The sequence below is a fragment of the Necator americanus genome, chromosome III (assembly GCF_031761385.1).
Source record: "Necator americanus strain Aroian chromosome III, whole genome shotgun sequence".
In the NCBI taxonomy this organism is placed as follows: Eukaryota; Metazoa; Nematoda; class Chromadorea; order Rhabditida; family Ancylostomatidae; genus Necator; species Necator americanus.
This window is the reverse complement of record NC_087373.1, coordinates 29,679,853-29,699,810: the sequence shown is the minus strand read 5'-3', so window position 1 is coordinate 29,699,810 and position 19,958 is coordinate 29,679,853. Positions and strand designations below refer to the sequence as shown.

General features: G+C 41.8%; 2 protein-coding genes across 4 annotated transcripts; both read left to right on the top strand.

The window, feature by feature from the left end:
* Positions 1–11,547: 11,547 nt before the first annotated feature.
* On the top strand, positions 11,548–18,620 carry RB195_011384 (uncharacterized protein; the record flags this gene model as incomplete). Of its 2 annotated transcripts, XM_064192768.1 has the most annotated exons (16): positions 11,548–11,673; positions 12,232–12,354; positions 12,412–12,543; positions 12,600–12,786; positions 13,263–13,385; positions 14,061–14,131; positions 14,191–14,400; positions 14,454–14,603; positions 14,662–14,796; positions 15,472–15,537; positions 15,707–15,805; positions 15,873–15,974; positions 16,088–16,204; positions 16,290–16,466; positions 16,526–16,649; positions 17,809–18,620. In XM_064192768.1, 16 exons carry the CDS (start codon positions 11,548–11,550, stop codon positions 18,618–18,620), a joined length of 2,754 nt encoding a protein of 917 aa, XP_064050351.1. The 2 variants fall into 2 exon arrangements, with proteins under 2 accessions (XP_064050351.1, XP_064050350.1); XM_064192767.1 differs by lacking the exon at positions 15,472–15,537.
* An 86-nt stretch (positions 18,621–18,706) lies between these two features.
* On the top strand, positions 18,707–19,902 carry RB195_011383 (uncharacterized protein; the record flags this gene model as incomplete). Of its 2 annotated transcripts, XM_064192766.1 has the most annotated exons (3): positions 18,707–18,978; positions 19,036–19,188; positions 19,227–19,902. In XM_064192766.1, the coding sequence occupies 3 exons, from the start codon at positions 18,707–18,709 to the stop codon at positions 19,900–19,902; spliced, it is 1,101 nt and encodes a 366-aa protein (XP_064050348.1). The 2 variants fall into 2 exon arrangements, with proteins under 2 accessions (XP_064050348.1, XP_064050349.1); XM_064192765.1 differs by having other exon boundaries at positions 18,707–19,300.
* Between the last annotated feature and the right edge of the window lie 56 nt (positions 19,903–19,958).

The following is a 19,958-nucleotide window of genomic DNA, read 5'->3' as shown; positions in this document are numbered from 1 at the left end:
CTCTGACATGTTTCTTGTACTGATATAGGACTACATCACAGTTCCAGTTCCATTCGTCCTTTTTCCTTACCATTATTGTTCTTTTTTGTGAATTGTTTTTTTTCTTCAACAGCCAGGATCGTAATGTCAATGAAAACAGAAGAATTGAGAAGGAAAAAGAGGAAGAAGAGTGTTTGACATCATTGTTTGATTGACTTTCAAGCCCGTTCTTGAATATTACCCCGAGACATTAAAATGAGTATAGAGTATTACTCTGAGAAATCTCTTTCAATGTCCATATACCACTGAGAAATTTGGTATAGGAAGTAAAAGATTTAGGTCCGAAAGTTTCTCAATTATGACTACCTTGCTCAGAACGTTACTTAGAAGGATTTTTTGTTTTTCAAGAGCTTTGGAAAAGAAAGGTCTATATTACATCTTCGCTTGGCTTTTCGGTTGTGATTAAAGACAGCGTAACATGAAACTGGCGTAGAAACACCAGTCAACTCATGGAGTTTGGAATAAGTATGGAACACAGCGTGGCTTCGCCCAACTTCCCCCATCGCCGTAAAAAACGGCGTGGGAACCGCTTTAGGTCCTACGAAGTACGTCCTAACGGTCCTTTAGGTCCTCCGAAGGCACACGTTCTAACGTAATTCGTAGGACCTAAAGAAAACGTGGGAAAGTGTACACGCCCCAGTTCACTCAGCAGCCTATTCATTGTTTTTAGTTGAACAGACTGGTGAAGAGACCTCATTAATCTTCAACCAGTCGCTCTTGGACGCGACGCGTGCACAAAGATGGCGCGTTTCAACTTACCTCCAAGAAAGTCGTCTTGCACACCGTTTTTTTCGCGACGATTAGAAGTTGAGCGAAGCCACTCTGGTCTCCACAGTCTACAACCCGAACTCTACCATTTCACTAGGGTTTGCGTTCTACGTCAATTTCGTGATCCGCTCCGTTTAAACACACTTTGCTTTTCGTTATCGTAAGCTGAATTGTTGGATCGATGCCAACTAATGAAGATTTCATCGTACATGTACATTTTCCCTGAACATCTTCTGTAAATTAAAGACGACTAACTAGGGAGAAAGATGAATAGAGGGATGTAAGCGTAGTGTGCTGTCTTCAGACATATTTGTTTAGGAACCTATGTGTAAAATGCCGGAAGAAGCCCTTTGTGCTCAGATCTTCAACCCAGCCATCGACCGTAGTTTAAAAACATATGCCCAACTTGTTGTCACGCTTGGATATTACCAGAAAGCGGAGAAAAATCCCCCAAAGTTTGAATAGTACATCCAACATCCAGGAGGGTTTTGCAGTTCTTACTTGAAACTAACTTTCTTAGCGTGTCGGAACATATATGTGTATATGGAACCATCCACAGGAATTGATTTGACATTTGTGAAAAGAAAACGTGATTGCTGCTGAGACGACAGTAGGATGGGCCCCATGGGACCCAAAGTGCAGTCGAAGGAGATCTTCGATAGGATGGCTGTATGAACGCATTAACCACTTGAATGTTGAACCGGATATGTGTCTAAGTTTTAGACAAAGCTAAATAACTTCTAAGATGACATTTTTTATGCGAAACCAGCAAATAGGAACAGTGCTGGACCGCATTATCAATTAAAAACGTCCATTTAAGTCCGTATAAGTCATATAAGAATGAGTATAATACTCAACATTCATTCAATTTCCCTTCAACCTGCGTTGTACCAATCAGGAATAACGTCTTTAGAAGTACGGTAGTTCTCGAATCACATAGTTGAGGTTAAAAAAAAGAAAAATACTGAATTACTGGACTACTTTTCTCCAGTTTTATTCTTTAAAAATTGTTTCGAATAATTGGTAAGTGGAAGATTCTGAGTTACTGTAACCAACAACTGATATATAGTCGCGTCCAAAAGACCTGAGCTTTGGTACATTTGCATAAACGGCGCGGTGAAGCTATGTAGTGGCTGGGATCGAAATGGGACCATTGCAGCGATGAATGGCTAGTGAAGGTCCCATCGCCGATCCTAATCACTACGCTCCGAGTGCAGCCGTTTATGCAACTGCTGCGAGCTTCGCTTTGTCTTGACTCGACTGTAGCAATGACAAAAAATAACAACGGTCAAAATAGTGGCGGCATCCATCCCAATTTCCCAAGGAAAGAAATGATTTCACAAAAAAAAAAGAAATTAAAATCAAAAACAAATAAATCTTTTTTAACATAGCTAGGCGTTCTCTGCAGTCTTGAATATGTGTTTTCGGCGATCAGATTTTGCTTTTTCATGCCTTGTCTGTAGAGTCGTAAAGCATAGGCGTCATGGGATATCCGCGTCCGCACCAATTCCTCAGGAACAAAAAGAGAAAGAATTTTCTAGTCAAGTTCAGCAGCACTTGAGTTGTCCTTTGTCCTTTTTGTATCTGCCCTAAGGGGAAAAAAACTGGAATATTTCTCAGTTTTCCTAGATATTCTAGGAATTTCGGAAGAAAATCCCATGCATCCATTCAGTAGTTCGTTTGACTAGACGACGTCAAGCGTTTCGCTCAAAAATGATGTCTTCCAGGCGACCATTCTTCACGAATGTCGTTTGGCTAGGCTTTTTTGTGTGCAGTTAAAGGAGCACTGACTGCTTCGAGGCCGCTCTTCTCTCTCTTTGTTTCGCGTGTTCTCTCGCCGCTGGATGGCGTCATTAGCGTTCCCATTCGGCCCTGGTTAACCATTAACTAACAGGTCATCCGTGTTCGTTTATTTTCATCCCCAAAAACTCTGGTAAATTCTAAATTGGCTTCATTTTAAACGAATTTAGGTGAACTTACATCACTTTTCTTCTCTCTTTCTTAATATCCGAACACACCCAAGGGTGGTGATTAGGTGATCTTTTTTTCCAAATTATTTCCTCTTTCTTTTTCTCGCTGCGTTTCCGTCAGAGGGATTTTTACAACAAAAATTCTGATTTATATTTGTTGGCTACAAATCTTGCGTTGGTTGCGCGGTGATTAAGAAATCACACACAACAAAGCATTCGAAACTCGTTTATATCTTTGTAAATGTTCGGTGACAAAGTGATCAATCTTTTTCTGCGTGCGCAACGACACGTTACGAATCGTCGCCACATTGATCGGGATGGATTATCGTATATCAGTATCCAGCTACCTCACTTCATGTGATCCTTCACCGAATTTCCTGGTTTTGATTATTTTTTTTTGCGCGTTTTCCGGAATATTCTAGTACATTGACCATTCGCGATTGACAACTTCTCTTATTATACAGTTATTTTTGTCTTCATACTTGCTCGATTCTTCCTCACCTGTAGTTATCAAATAATATATTATCGTATCCTTCTAAGATTTCCAACCCTCCTTATACTGTTAAAATACTCAAAAAAATTAAAATTATCTAATTTTGGAAAGAATGAATAGTAGATGGAAAAAGTAGAAACTCGTCCCTTGTATAGAAAGAAGCAATTAATATGAAACCTTTTCCATTTTAGTCCGAAAAGTAAATAAATGGATAAGTAAGTAGTAATAAATAAATAAATAAGTAGTTCGAATAAATACTGTGAAGAACCCCAGATTATTCTTACTTTGTATTGATTCTATACCAGAACAGCTAAATGCTCTTAAATTTAATGTGCAGAAGTTTTCTTTTTAAGTTTCGCAAAAATTCGAGTCGACATGAATGTGCTTACCTGACATATACCTGACAGCTTCGAAACGAGCTTGAAAAAATTAAAATCCATCGTCAGTTGTGTTAAACACATGCTCAAGGCTGCAAGCACATATAGTTTAACAAATCAAAAACCGTACAGCAACTGATCCAAAATTCTAGAAAATTCGAGAATTCGAAATAAATTTTATTGCATTCAGTTACAGTAATGGTGAATCGATGTCCCGAAAAGCTTCTTTTCCTACTATGCGCAGATATTTGGTCTATGAATAGGAATAAAACGGTAACTTTTTCGGATGTGTGTTTAACCATCCACAAGGTGATGGAAGTGCGAAAATTCTTTACATGTATGAGTATTTTTCTGTTGAATTAAAATGGAAACTAAGGACTCGAGGAATTTAAGAATTTAAGGATGTAGCTGGAGTTTTCCGTTAATTTTTCACTGATCCTATGATTACCGTAGAATTTTTCGGCTGTTCTTTGTAGAGGATATCAATTGTTGATGTGTTTATTACGATACGAATTGTTTGACTCCAAATACTACATTTGAAAAGTTGTTGGTTCCGGCGATTTGCGCCTCTTCAACATAACTTATTTAAAAACCATCGAAGTATCACCAGAGAAGGAAATAGTGTCTCTTTTTTTCTCAGAAGTCTTTTCTCGTCTTTTCCTTGGAATTTTAATAAGAATAAAATAGTACTAATAATTAGTAAATTAATAATTTGCGTCGGAGTAATTTGTCGAAAAAAAATTGCAAAAGAAAAAACTGACAAAATTGGGAAAGAAAATCTCCTTCCAAAAATTCCGTGGAGAACTGGAGGTGGGACAAACAAGTGCAAAATTATCAGAAGAAACATCCAACACTAATGTTGCACTTTCTCTCAAACAGGTACCAGTCAGTCACCGTACTTTCGCCCCGCCGCGGCTCTATTTCATCTTCGGTCACTGTACACTTCGTGTGTGCACGTCGTTGTCTTTTTTTTTCACCTGTTCTGCGCTAATTTCGAAGTGGTGCGATATCAGTGCGCGTTGTTGATGAGAGACTTCCGTCGGAAATGATGTTTCCTACATTTGTCACACTACTGGTTGTCACCTCTGAAGTCGCTGAAGCCAACAGTTCTCCTTCACTCGTATGCGACGCGTCTGAAGATTCTGCTGTACGTCGAGAATTTGCTGGTTATCAGTTTTTTTTTTCAAAATCAGCTATACTTCCAGCACAATTGTGCTTCGGTTTTTCTTGCTATTTTTCAGAGAAAAGGTTTTTTTTTTCTCTAAATGAAACGTGATAGTCGTAAGGTTGTCAATCTTTTTAAATAAATGACTACAACTGACGTGTCAATTGGTTGGTTCATTAGTTTATTTTTTGTTTTATTCTTTTAACAAGGTGCATGTGTTCATTCAGCCTTTTGTTTGACATTTACATTTATCTTACATTTTACATTTATCTGTTCCTACTCTCTTTTTTTCTCGTGACAATATCAAACCGAATCCTTTGCAACAAACTGCTCAGAGAGTAGACCTGCATCCGAATTGCTCATTGAGAAAGGAAATTCATAGAGGTCACAGAAATTGCAGATTTTTCGATTTTGATTTTTTGATGGCATAGTTGGATACATATGCATAGGTACTGTAACCGTTTCAGAGGAGTCAAGTTCCTGTTCATATCACGGTGTTATCGAGTGATCTTAAATTTGCTTACGATAACAGGATTGGTTCTTTTCCATGGAATAAAGCACAAAGACCTGGAGTTTTACGCTTTATTCATTTGTTTCTATCTCATTCTACACTCTCCTTGTATAATTACGGAATGTAGGAGTAGATCTAGAAAACATGACTGCGCAACAGTTTTTGTTTACAGTTTTGTCTCCTTAGTTGTTTTAATGTGTGGTTTCGGTCTTCTCAGTTCCCTTCTCCATCACATCTTCAGTAAATTAGTAATGCTTCGGGATTTTACAGTTGTTTTTCTTGTCCTTTTCTGATATCCTACTCACAAATCGACTAAACACTTTGCATGAACTCCTCGTCATATTTTTTTTCAAATATTCTCCCAGAAAATTATTTTTTTTTCAAAATTAAGTTATCCAATTCCTTGAAAGTTCATGGAATTCAGTTTCTAATTAATTAACTTAATATATTATTTCTACTACAAAAAATAAAGTATTTTATTGAATCTAATTAGCAATAAAATATTTCTTCTGGATATTTCCCAACACTTTGATTGTCGTGATAAATGCGAGCTGATTGTCACAGCTGCGCGGCCGCGTCCACAGTTGTAACGCTTGTAAATTGGCGGTCATTAATCGCCAGATATCGAGTACAAACACGACTAATTCGAGTGGATCTCGGCCAGTTGCATCCAGGTTTCTCTCGCCACCCATGTTATGCCGACCAGTCTGACTTAGCTATGAACTTCGTTGTGATCTGTACATCGTTTAACACCTTCCAATGATCTCTTCCTCGAGACCTCAACCGATATTTTATGTTTCGGCGCTGTTCTGACTTCTCCAGAGGACATCAACTTTGTTTAAAGAGCTCATATATCACTGCTAAACTCGTAGTTAAAGTGTAAAGCGATGCATAGCATGTGCCTGGTGCTCACGTAAGAACAAAACCATTCACTGGGGTTGTACATTTTCTAATTTTCTGTGAGTTTCTTCCCTGGTTCGAAAATGAATTCACAATCAAATTTCAAATTTTTTCATGCTTTCAATGTTATGGCGTGTCTGTTTGTCCTTAGTTTGGTTTCACTTTGTATTTTTTTTGTATTTTATGAGATGTGTTTCTAAGAAAAGGATTAATATAAGAAAGAGAAGACGTTCTACACTACTATTATCAACTTCCTGCGACTACTTTTCCTGATCTACAGATTTTTGCCTTTCGTTTCTGCTCTATTATTGAGTTGGGGGCAAATTACGCCATAGATGTGAGAACCTATACTTCCCGATATCCTCATAGGCCACAGGTTGAAATATGAACTTCTTCCTGCTTAACAAACCAGGCAAATTGCAGGAAAAGCACTGGGGTCGATAAATTGGTACAAGGCTTCTCTGGAAGAATAAAATCACTGACTTCACACATCGGCTAGCCCCCGCAGGTCATTGTATAGGCCAGCTCCACTGTCGTAAACATCAAGCGATTCTGAATTGGAGTGAACGTGGTGGCGCATCCCAAACGGATGGATTAGTGCTTGACATTTTATTCTTTACAGTTTATAGTAGGTACAAAACAGTTGGTGCAGTTGCGTTAGGATCAGAAGGGGGCAGTGGATTTCACAATTGTTCCACCTAGATCCCAACCGCCTGCTTCACCGCGCCGCTTCGAGTCGCTTCCGCAACTTCAGTGAACTTCATGTCGTTTTCATCACTTCGAGTTCAGAAAACTAAAATGTTCTGCAATTGCTCCTTCATAGCACTCTCCTCTTATTCTTTTTTATTTTGATTCTTTATTGTCTACAGCTTCTACCCCATCTACAACATCAAACCTTTAACTTCTTTCATTCCTCGCTGTTGGACATTCGACGCGGTGGAATCACTGGAGCAGGGTTAATGCACCTCAAACCTCTCGGCTCCACATTGTTGAAGCACAGACACCTCGCAAGTCGTGCGCGAGTAGCGGTCCCAAGATCTAGCCGTGGTGTCCACATTTTCACGTTCTACGTGTTGATGTGAACATGATGGTATATGTCGTTAATTTCTACCTTTTTTTCCTGGATTTAAATTCCTGTTTTCAAAGGATTATCCGAATCTTTGTCCAACATTTGTTCTTGTTTTGAATGCATCAATCTACTAGAGTGAACGTATATCTCATCGTACGCTGAGAGCTTCATCAACATTTCTTTGGTTTTCAGTAAACAAATACTCACGCTAACTTTATTGAACATTATTATTGTCGCCGTATATTCGATTGTTAAGAATAACAAGAATTTACTGCTTTTTTTATCCATCTAAGAAGTTCTTCAATTTTTCTCTGAACTCCCATTGCATTAGGTCTTTTTTGCTGCGATTCTTGCACTTCACAGACGAATTGCGTGCGATCACATTGCGAATTAATTGTTATTTTTTGATGGTAGTATTTTTGGTGCGAAATATCCAATTTTCTGGGTAGAATATGACACCCAAGAAAGAATCTCGTATTATCATTTTTTTTCCAAATTATTCATTCCCTTTTACTTTTTCTTCTTTCCACTTTCTCACATTTTTTTCTGCTTTTTTATTTATTATTCTTTGCCTACTTTCACCTCCGAAAGGCAGGAACGTCTAAAAAGACCGGTGAATTTTTTCAGAGATATTGTAAATAAGATACCGTGCCAGGCTAAGAGAAGCCGCAACCACAGGAACTCAATCTTCTGTCAGGCGCACTCCCATAAGTGTTAACTGACGAGACACCATTGATACTATGTTTATTCCTCAAATTTTTTATTTTTCTGAAAAAAGAGAAACAAGTGAATTTCCGTTCAAATTGAATCTGTAAGATATTCACCATTTATTTTCTGTTATCAAATTCTTACACCATCTATACTAGGATGGAATTCACTTTTAATCGCTTTTTTACGAGAAAGAGAGCTGTTTGATCAGCCATATAAACACCGTTAGATGTGTGCAGACGCGTCGCGTTCACCCGGTTGAACCCCTCCACGGAGACTATGCACGATGCAATCTTATCCGGAAAATATTCAGAACTTGCGGAATTTTCCTATTTTTGCCTTTTATTTTGAACATCATATGGATCAATTTACTGGTTGATTTTTATGCATTTGGTAGGTCACAAGCTTCGGTTATTTACGGATGTCCGGGCGTCGATTCATTGAAATTCAATAATAGACCGGTTGTATTCGCATACGTAATTGCCTAAGCAACCCTAGCGTTGGTGCTTTTTTCTTTACGAGTCGTGCCGGAACGAACTTAGGGAACTTTTTTTTTTGCTTTTTTGTTTTTCTTGCTCTTTGAAAACCTTTACAAAGGCTTTTCTCAGCATTTTTCCTCGAAACTGAGTTGAGTTTTTAGACCATAGTGACTGGAATCGACTCGCTGCTATCAGTTATATTCGAGGTTTCATTCTGTTCTTCTTCAATAGGAAGAGGATAATTGATTCCTTATAAGAGATCAAAATGAAATACATGACAATTAGAGAAGATGGATAGACAATCGGACCGATGGGAGCGAAGAGTTGGTCGCTTCTGACGAGCTTTTATTTCGCTCCTTGCCTATTTTCCTCTTCTTTCAGTCCGTTTTTTTTTTGTTCTTTGCATCCTCATCTTCGGTCACGTAGTGTGCGGTAAGGGTTGTCTGTGTGCAATGATTTCACTGGTTCACTAAACCTCTTGTAGAAAAACCTTCAGTAAATACCTGGGAAACACATTAGTCATCGGAATCGGTTGCTGAGTTGTGCTGAAATGTACTCAGCTGTGAGGTGAAAATAATTCCGACATCAAATCGGAATAAGTTTTCACTCGGGCGAAACTCGAATTCTCCTCGGTTTTCACGTCTCGTTCTTGCCTGTCCCTAAGTCTAGTTGGGCTTTTTATTAGCACATACGCTTGATCCATAAAAATCTTGAAAATCGTAGTAAATTCCAGTAATTCGAATTGAATTGAAAATCATCCCGCCCGTCGAACATCGCATCTTTAAATCAGCCAATCTGTCAGTCAACCATCATCACGATTTACGGTATTTTTACGTTTCAATGATGAGTGCTTAATTGATCATTCATTTCTTAAAATATCTAAAATATGTAGGGTGAGCAAAGGTGAGAGCGTGGATTTCTCCGAGCACCCACTCGTTGCTCGTGAAGCGAAGTCATATATCTAACGAAGAAGAAAAGCTTATTATTGAAAGAACTCGTCACGCCAAGTTATTCGGTGTTAGCCCTCCGGGTGTTTTGATTAATATCCGCGCTCAGTGATTTCCTCGACTTCTGTTTCTCGCTGTTTCTCCTGGATCTTCGCATTGATTATTCCAACTGTTTGCTGACTGCTGTTTAATAGAGGTTACCTCCATGCAACCAACCATCGGTTGACGAAAGAATCCTACTCGTTGTTTTTTTTATTTTTACTGTTTTTTTTAATTAATATTACTAATATAATCATTATTTCTGTTATTATTATTATTATTATTATTATTATTATTATTATTATTATTATTATTATTATCACAAAGGATAAAAAGGAGACAACGTTTCTGGCGTTATTCAATCCGCTTGGGATGCGCTACCACGTTCACTTCAATTCAGAATCGTTTGGGGTTACTTACGTGTAACTGGCCTATACAACAACCTGTGGGGGCTAGCCGATGTGTCAAGTCAGTGTTTTTATCCTCCCAGACTGGCCTGGTATCAATCTATTGGTATGGAAGGGATGAAAAGCGTGGTTGGGACTGGGGCGGATTGAACCATCGACCGTTTGGCTACAGCGGACCTCTTACTATTATTGTTATTATTACTATTTCTATTATTACTGATGTTATCACTATTGCTATTATTTATTATTTTTGTTATTGTGATTATTCGGGCAAATAGAATGGGGAAAAATTAAATAGGCAAATAGAACGGGCAATGAATGTGGTACTGGACCACATTTCATCACCACTGTGCACATTTAAACTTCGCTCTGTAGGATAATATTTATAGGTAATTGGACATTTGTCATATCTCTCTTGAAACTTTTCTTCCCTCATCTTCTCTTTCCCTCCTTTTTACAGAATACTGTCTGTCTTCCGCTCCTCATCTGTGCTACGCATTTTCTTTAATCAATTTGCGGGTCTTCCACTGCTAATTACACTTCTTTTCACATTTTAATTATCTTTTTCACATTCTAACTTATTTTCTTTGTAACGTTGTGAAATTAATTCATTTTAACTATTTGATTAGTCAACACGTTTTCTTTAGTAGTTCTTTCTCGAACTCAACCAAAACTGGTGAATACTTCATTTTCCTGTGATTCTTTCTCATGTCGTCTATTCCTACTAATACTATTGCCTCTCTTAAAGGCATCACCCCACGAATCTGAGGTGGTGCCGGTTTCAGGTGGAGTATTCGTATACGGGATCGTAGATTATGAAGAGATGGATCCGTCCATTTCTTCCTAATTGCCCTAAAAAACGGCCCGGAAGATGCGGCGCGTGCACACGGCTGGCGCGCTCCAATCGAACTCATTGTAGAAAATAGCGCACCGGAACGCTCGAAGCCGTATCTTCCGGGCCGTTTTTTACGGCAATTAGGAAGAAATGGACGGAATCACCCTTCTCTCCATGATCTACGATCCCGTATACGAATACACCATCTGAAATCCGTACCACCTGAGATTCGTGGGGTGATGCCTTTAAAGATTCAGTAGTAGTTTGAGAGTTTTTTTTTTCAGTACCGTATGTACTGTTGACCATTTTATATTTAAATGTGCGAAGCATAAGTATGAATAGATATGAAATTTTAAAATATTGGACTAATTCGGATTTAATTTTGCCTCCCCCCACCCCCCACCAAATTCTGAAGTATCACCACACCCCATGTGTTTACAGTACCCAGTTGAGCGAATAGTTTCAATCAAGTTCCCCAGTGAGCCTAAATCATTTGCTAATAAATAGCTGAATTTTAAAAGGACTGCTGCCGTTTCAATATATAATCAATCCTTTAAAACGAGGACTAAAACGCGTAATCTCATGCGCGTAATCGTCTGTGTCCAAGGTTGCTCCAGGATTTCTCTGCAGCACTCGAACATCATTGGTACTACCGTGTACTGATGAGCACGAATCAGAAACTATTGTAATGTTATTGTGATTCCTCTGTTTCGAGAATCTCTTTTAACCTTCGATTTTTTCCGTTCATCCTTTCCAAAATTTTCGAAGGATGTTTCTTTTAGATGTTTTCAGTTACGCATTTGAGAGGAATTATGAATTTCTCATTTATAGGATTTATGAATGGACGATAGCGAAACATCTGTAACGGACTTGTCCGTTTCACCGGAATCGGCTGCAATCGCCGTGGGTGGTGGTGGGGTAGGTGGTGTGCAAATATGTCCAGCGATTATGCTTGGCAGCTCGCAGGTAAGTATGCAAAAAGTAGAAATCAGATGATATCTATCATTACTACTATGACATAACTCTCTATAACGTATTTTTATGACCCACTTTTTATAACCCACTTGAATGTAGGAAGATGGATGGTTCGCGTCAAAACGATATGAAATTCAGGGGAGGGGGGGGTCCCTTTTGGGGGGGGGGGGGGGTTTAGGGGGTTTCGCGGATCTGCGTTGTTTTTTTTTTTTTTTTTTTTTTTTTTTTTTTTTTTTTTTTTTTTTTTTTTTTTTTTTTTTTTAAAAAGGAAGAGTTCAGTTGGTTAAAAAAAGAGGGCAATTGCGTGCGGATGCGCTCGAAGCGGTGCGGTGGAGCGTAGCGGTTGGCGTCGTGTGAGGACCCTCGCTACCGCCACCAATTTCTGCAGTTCGCCATGGTTCCACTCGATTCCAACCGCTGTGTCCACCGCACCGCTTCGAGCGCAGCCGCAGCTGTCCGTGTTCGTGTCGTTTTGACCCGATTATACATTTCCTAATTGTATGATCCTAACTGCGTGAATTTTAAAACCTTGTAAGATCAGTAGTTAAGGCTTTACCTGGAGCATCTAAACATATCTACAGCCGACTGGCCGCAAATGCCGCTGAAGTAGACGAGGGTATGCCAACTCTCATTATAAGCTTGGTCTCGAACGGAAATCAACTCTCAGAGAAGGTTCGTGCACTTTTCCTTGTTGTTTATATATGCCTTCTTATTCGCTTACGACTACAGTACCTCTCTCGGTTTCAATCCGCGATAAGCGTTCTTATATCTGGCGGCGGCCTATGGTTAATCTCGTCTGGAGAACATCATGATCCTCTTGCTAGAAGCGCCAGCAGCGCTTTAAGAGCAGTTCTTCCGCAGGTTAGTGTGAGACTTACTGTTGCTGATGTAACGTTTGGTACGTCTCGCTTTTTTAGACGGAACGAGATGTCGAGGTCTTGCATGTGATTGTGAACTCTATGGCTGTGACAGCACGTGAAGAGGGTCGCTTGATGGTTGACGCTTCCCTGAATACCTTGCTCATCCTCTCAAGAAACATAGAAACAGCAGAGGAGTCCACCTTCCGGGCGCATGCAGTGGTGAAACTTGCGCATCCGCCTCCGGGTATGTTCATCTTGTAGTTTACACATAGTTGGCGCCGAATGTGTTCAACCGGTGGTGCAGCGCGTCTGCGCAACGCACACTCTTTTTGTGGTTGTCACATATTTGCGCCTTGACCCAATCGAAGCCAATCGACTGAACATACTCAGCACCAACCATAGTCCAGGCATGAAGCTCGGTGCAATTGCGTAAGCAGATGCGGTCAAAGCGGTGCAGTGGAGCGTAGCGGTTAGGATCGGAGGAGGACTCTTGGCAACATCACTCATCGCTGCAGTGCGCGATAGCCTCACCTTGATTCCAACCACTAATTTCACCTCGTGTGCAACCGCTTACGCAAGTGTACGCCATGTTGTTTTAACCCTCCTACATATCCAACAAAGGGTTATGGCTGTTTTCTTAATGCCAGCTTATTCTTATTCCTTATTATTTGAGTTCAATAAGTCTCTCTCTTGCGATTTATGTAATGCAAAGCATTTCAGCTCTACTTATTGGTGTTCCTTCGGAGAACATCACTTCTGGTGCGACACCTTCCGGGATTGCTCCCCCAATTCTATTGTCACCATCAAACGACAGAAGACCATTGCCAGCTGTTGTATTCGCCGGTTAGTCTAATTTTTCAAAACTTTGTGTGTTTCACTCGATTATGTGTACCCTTTGAGATGGCGACTCTTATCCAGATGCTTCTCCTTTGCTGTAGTTTTTGGAAACAAAAATCGAAAAATTAAGGAAAAATGGTGATCAGTGGACTTAGTTTTGGTGAATTCGATAAAAGAAAAACAACATCCGATGTTCCTTATAATTTCACCATTGCATTTCGGCACGTGAAAGATGGGCTTCTAGTTTCTTTATAGGACCACCATCATGTATAGTTTCTGTGTAGAACGCAAAAAATGTGGAGCTTCTGCGAATTTGTTTTCCATAGCTCAGAGCTTAGTCCCTCTTGATGTATTTCACTTATTTTTATTCGAAGTTATTGTATACTCTGATAATACTCTTGTTTTCGTATCGGAGCAGGAGCACCTAGTAGTGATCGTACCAGTTGCTACACTGTGAAGTCCCACAAAAATCAACATTGATGATTTTGTTCGACGAATTTGTTCTACCGGGCTGACCCCACGCCACTTTTGCCGCATGCTTTATCTGCGCTTGGCAGTCTCTATTATTTAATTCCTTTCTCTTTCCTATGCCAGTGGAAGGAGCATCGCGCTTATCCTTTTGAACACGCCATCTGCAGATTGTTCTTCTTTCTTCAAATGAATCTAAATATAATTTTATAGGCGCTTCACTGACTGCTCTGCGAGAACTCCTCGTTTACGTTGAGAATGGATTTCCCGTCATAGTGCTGCAGGTCAATTCCTCATTAATGTTCCACCAGGGACTAAATTTTAGTATTCTGTTAAATTTCAGGACAGCTGCGAATTGTGTTTGATTCTGCATAGTGCCTATTTGCTCTACAGATCACCACAATTCGAACATGTGAAATTTGTCACGTGGTTAGAAGAGCAACTGTCAGAAGTATCCATTGAAGATGTTGAACAAGGCTCGGAGATTGTTGTTAGAATATTTGCGACAGCGTTCGGAGATACGCAGTTAATCGAATTTTTGGACAGTGATGAGGTACGAGTCATTTATGTTCAATGAGACGTTGAAAGATAAAATCTGCTCTAAAGATGCCATCGCTTGCCTCCCGAATCGTTGAATTGTGCCTACAAAGTCATTGTGGCTCCACAGAAGCGCGTCAATTACTTCAACTCTCCGCTCATATCAACGAACCTTCAATTCTTAATGAAGTGGATCTGGATGACCTACTGGATGATGAAGTTTGCAGAATGGTTAGATGCTCAAAGAATAATCATTCAAAATCGGCGCCATTTATAGTTGATGACTGCGATTCTCTGTGAAACGGTTGCCGTAGCAGATAGGGTTGCCTTTCTGGCTGCGATATTGGAACGTAAACCGCAAGTGACGGTAACATCCGAGATGCTTTTGAAGATGGCTAGGAACTCTGACCAGGTTTGTCTTCTTCAGAGCATTCTTGGATACTTTTTTTTCACCGTGCTTTTGCTCTTGTTTGGATCCTGCATTTTCAAACGTGATGTATAGTAGGGTCAAAACGACATGAAACACGGTGCAACTGCGTACGCGGCTTCTCTCGCGACGATGCGGTGGAGCGTGGTGAAACCCTAGCTGGCACCACCCATTGCTGCAGTTTGGGACAGTTCCAACTCGATTCCAACTGCTGCTCACCGCGCCGTTTCGAGCGCGTACGCAAATGCATGTCCTTTTTAATCCGACTGTAGATGTGGAGAAGTTTCAGACGCTACGCGCCTCATTTTTTTTTTTGAATACGTTGAAGTTTTGTTTTATTCAACTTTTTAGTGAAGACTTTCTTCCCATGTGAAACAAATGAATATTTTGTTTTCGAATTATTCCAAAGAGGAAATTATCGCTTGTCTAGATCTTTTCGAATTTGCTTTACTGTGGACTATAGTTGGGTTAAAACGACATGAAGCACGGAGCACACGACGCTTCAGGGGCTGCGCTCGAATCGGCGCGGTGGAGCGTAGCGGTTGGCGTCGTGTGAGGCTGCCAGCACGGCTGTGAACTCTGTGGGCAGCCTAAGGCTCTGCGGTTTGGGTGGTTATTGACCGCACTGTTGTGGACAGTCAATAACCGCCAAAATCGCAGAGCCGCCATACCGCTTCGAGCGGTGCGATGAAGACAACGGTTTTAATCGCCAACGCATTCAAGCAGGTAAATGCACAGACAGATGTAGGTATACATCATCGAGATTCATCAGAAACCTTTATGATCCGATTACGAGTTCGGGAGATTGCGTAAGGAGATCCACGGCAACGCAATCTTTTAGGGTGCTGTGCTGTGAATGTGTTCGTTATTCTGTTCGTATTGGATTTGTTTTCAGCACTTTTTTACAACGGTGGTTTTATGCCAGTGTATGGGTTATTCGTCTTTTCCAGAAGACGTGGATGACAAATTTGTGAAGGATGTAAACCGTTTATTGGTATGATTAGCAAAAAACTCCTTTGTTGTGGTTCTTTCATTGAGATTCAAACACCACATGATTTCAGAGACGTCTTTCCTTTGGAGTTGATGAGCTAATACCACCAACAGCACTGAGCTGTGATTTCATGCATAATCGAGATCCGGCAGATGCAATTAAAGTGCTCGCAGTAGGTGTCGACCTTTATCGTTATCGTTGCATACATTCCTATAAGAAGAGGATTTGCTAACGAGAATGAAATCTCACAAATCTAGAAGATGCTATTTTGAAATATGCTTCCAGATCTGGTCTCTACTCCTGCACCGGCCGGCCGTGGTACGATGTCTTTGTGCCTTCTCTGATCAACCTGTTGCCTTTGCTTTGGTTTTATCAAGGCTGGCGAGATCACTTGCACGAGAGGTTAGTGGTTAATCCTTTCCACGGTAGTGCCATGTACCAGCACCTTACTGTGGCGAATGTACCATTTCTGGCTTTATGCTTATAGGCACATGACTGGTTCTTCTACGAAGAGTCGTTGCTCAAACTGTCCGATTCGCTTTCTTCTTCGGCAGTACATCTGGTCGATAAAGTTCATCGAACTTCTCCTAACAAAGCGTACCAGTTGCTTTGTCAGCCGCTGGAAGGTTTCCATGGTGCTACATTGTCGCAACTTGCATTTCAGGTTTGATTATCGTTCGTGATATTAACGGCTTCTATTAGCACTCGGACGTCTGTTTGTAGCTCAACAATCGAGCTCTCATCGCTCATGAATCGTGCCAACGATGGGTACATCGCCTTCTCTACGGGCAATTGCAGACGTCTTCGTCAAGCTTTTTTCCAAGGTGGATAAAAATGCTCATCGCAGGTATTGATAAATTCTTTCGATTAAATTCATACATATAAAATAAAAGTTGTTCTTTTCGATGACCTTCATTGCTTGCATTGTTTACATTATTGCTAGTGCGGCATTAAACCCCAAATAGTTCGAAGCCGCTCCAGTACTAATCAAGCCTTTCACTCTTCCTGGATCGATAAATTGGTACCAGACTTGTCTGAGAAGATAGAAACGACGGACCTGATACTTCGGTTAGCCCCCTCGAGTCATTGTAAGGGTACACGCGCGTTAATCAACCTCAAACGGTTCCGAATTAAAGTCGAACTCGTAAGGGGATAACCATAGGGACTGACTCATGCACTTTCTTATTTAAGTTAATCTCAAAAATGATAGGTTTTCTCTAACATGGAGCCACAGCTGCGACAGACTTTGCTTTACCTCTTTTGCTGCAATCGGACTATAGAAATGAGTAAGGTCCACCTTCGAGCCGCTAGATTCACTGTGCCACTTCGACCGTAGTAACCGATTACGCGATTGGACCGTGCCCAGGTCGTGTTGACCACAACGTAACTTGTTGCTGCGGATTAATATCGAGGGCCTAATCTAAATAGTAATGATCGCTGCTGAAGAGGATTTGTGAAATTGCTTGGATGCGTTGTAATTCTTACAAAATCTTTGGATGATATGAATCAACACTTTTACACATCTTATGGTATCCTATGATACACGTATTATGATACTCAAGTGAGAAGAGATCATCTAGTCCGGTTCACTATGGTCCCAGCAAAAACCCAGATCTTAGGATATGAAGGGCATGCCCGAAAGAAGGAGCCCGCGTCTCACGTTTATATTTCCTAATCGTGTTTAGAACGGTTAGGAAATATAAACCTCCACAACGGTTTACCGCCTCATAGTGGCGTGGAGGTGACACTGGGGGTCGAACTGCGATGCACAGCAGAGGTTCGTCCTCCGGCAGGGTCTCCCAAGCTGAGAAGGAGTTCGACACATTAGACATTCCGACTTCTCGGAATCGGAAGCCTAGCTAAGAATAAGCATTCACCACCGTCTTGGCAAAATGTCGCAAGGTGGTTCCCTGATCCATATAGGTTGGGCGACGACCTGTGGTGAAAGCTAAGCTCGCCGTGGCATGGCTGCTTAGTTTTGGTAAAAAGTCTCTTTGCCACTCCAGCATATTCACTGCCTCAGTACCCTGCACAGTGGGCCCTGCCGTCTCAGACGTCGGACGGTATGGCGACCGGTGAGAGGCGATCAAATCTCAGGTTGCTCAGGACGTCATTGATTCTGGACCAAGGCGACACACGCACGACTCGCCATGGAGACTGTCTCAGACCGTGTACTTACAACGCGAGAACAGTTTCCACAGACGCTGACCTGCATGCCCTTCTCGTAGCTGCAGAGCGTATCAAATTTCACGTGATTGCTCTGCAGGAGACCAAGTGTAGAAGGAGCGACGTACGACAGATGAATGACGGTACACTCGTCATTCGTGGAGAGAAGGTTCCGTCGCGAAATGTAGGCGGTGTTGGTTTTGTTGTTCACCCATCTGTCGTGCATCTGGTCGATTCTCACGAGATCCTGTCACCTTGTCTGGCCAGTCTTCGTCTCCGCCCTCTGCGCCAAAAATCCATCAGTATCATCAACTGCTACTCACCAAAATCAGCAGCTGATGAATCCGAATTGGACGCGTTCTACGAAGAGCTGGAGGAAGTAGCCCGCAACGAGAAGTGCTTCTACAAATTCGTTGTCGGAGACTTCAACGCAAAACTAGGAAAGGCCACAGAAGAGGAATACAGGATTGGAAGATTTGGATTATTAGACCGGAATGAAAATGGCAATCGTCTCGCCGGGCTGTTGTCCGCCGCTCGCCTCTTTCATGGGAACTCTCTTTTCATGAAAAAAGATCATCGTCGGTGGACATGGGAATCGCCCAATGGCGCGACTCGTGCGGAGATCGACCACATACTCACCAACCGGAGGTGATGTCTACTTGACGTCTCAGTGGTACCATCCTTTTGTAGTGGTTCTGACCACCGTCCCCTTCCTGCGAAGTACGACTTAGCTACACGATGGAAAAGAACATCTGCTATCGGCAACGAAGGAGAAAAGAAGTCATCTACGAGGATTGCGTACTCGAAGACTCCTTGTCCCAAGGTGCCTGGCACATCGAGGAGGACCCAAACGTGGACTACGAGATGCTGCTCAGAGGATTACGAGGGTGTGCTGAACGTGCCTCGAAGCCGCGCACGACAAACTTGGATCGAATTTCGAAGACCACCAAGGAATTGTTGGAAAGAAGAAGGGCTTTGAGGCTTGATCCGAATGCATCGCACATTGAGCGGTTAGTAGCAAACACTAGCTGCAGAAAAGCGTTGCAGGAGGATTTTTTGAAGTACAGGCAGAAGAAGATTCTGGAAGCAGCACAAAGAAGGACGAGTCTAAAGAAGTGCCGCAGGGATCTCCGCGAATATAATATTCCGCTAGCAACCTCGCTGAGCGAAGACGGGACTCGCACGTCTTCTCGTCGTGAGATGGAAATCATTACGGAGAGGTTCTACTCGAACCTTTTCCATCAACTCCTGTGTCAAGCCCAATCATCCCCACTGGCGAAGTTCCACCACGGATTCTCCCTTCGGAAGTACGAGTCGCTATCAAGAGCATGAAACCTGGCACCGCCCCCGGACCTGATTTTATATCAGCAGACTTTCTTCGGGCTGGTGGCCATCCGCTTCATGTAATCTTAGCAACGCACATGGCATCCTACCTTCAGAAAGAAAGGATCCCAGACCAGTGGAAGACTTCGCAAACCGTTCTTATCCATAAGAAAGGTGACCGAGAGGACCTTCGGAACTACCGTCCGATATGCTTGCTGAGCGTGTTATACAAAGTATTTACCAAGATCATCCTCACGCGCATATCTAGGGCGCTGGACGAAGCCCAGCCTCAAGAACAAGCTGGGTTCCGCCAGGGGTTCAGCTGCTTGGACCACATCCAGACCGTGCCGAGGATCATAGAGGTTTGCCGGGAATACCGCCTGCCCCTTGTTCTAGCCTTCGTCGAGTATGAGAAAGCCTTTGACAGCGTAGAAACGAATGCAATACTGTCAGCACTGGTCGATCAAGGTGTGGACGCGTCGTATGTGAGGACATTAGCCAATTGCTACGATCGATGCACGACTAAGATACAGCTTTTCCACCGCCCTCTCACGATACCCATTGGAAAGCGGGTACGACAAGGCGATACACACGACGCGTCCACACCTTGATCGACCAGCGCTGACAGTATTGCATTCGTTTCTACGATTTTTTCCCCCAGGATAGT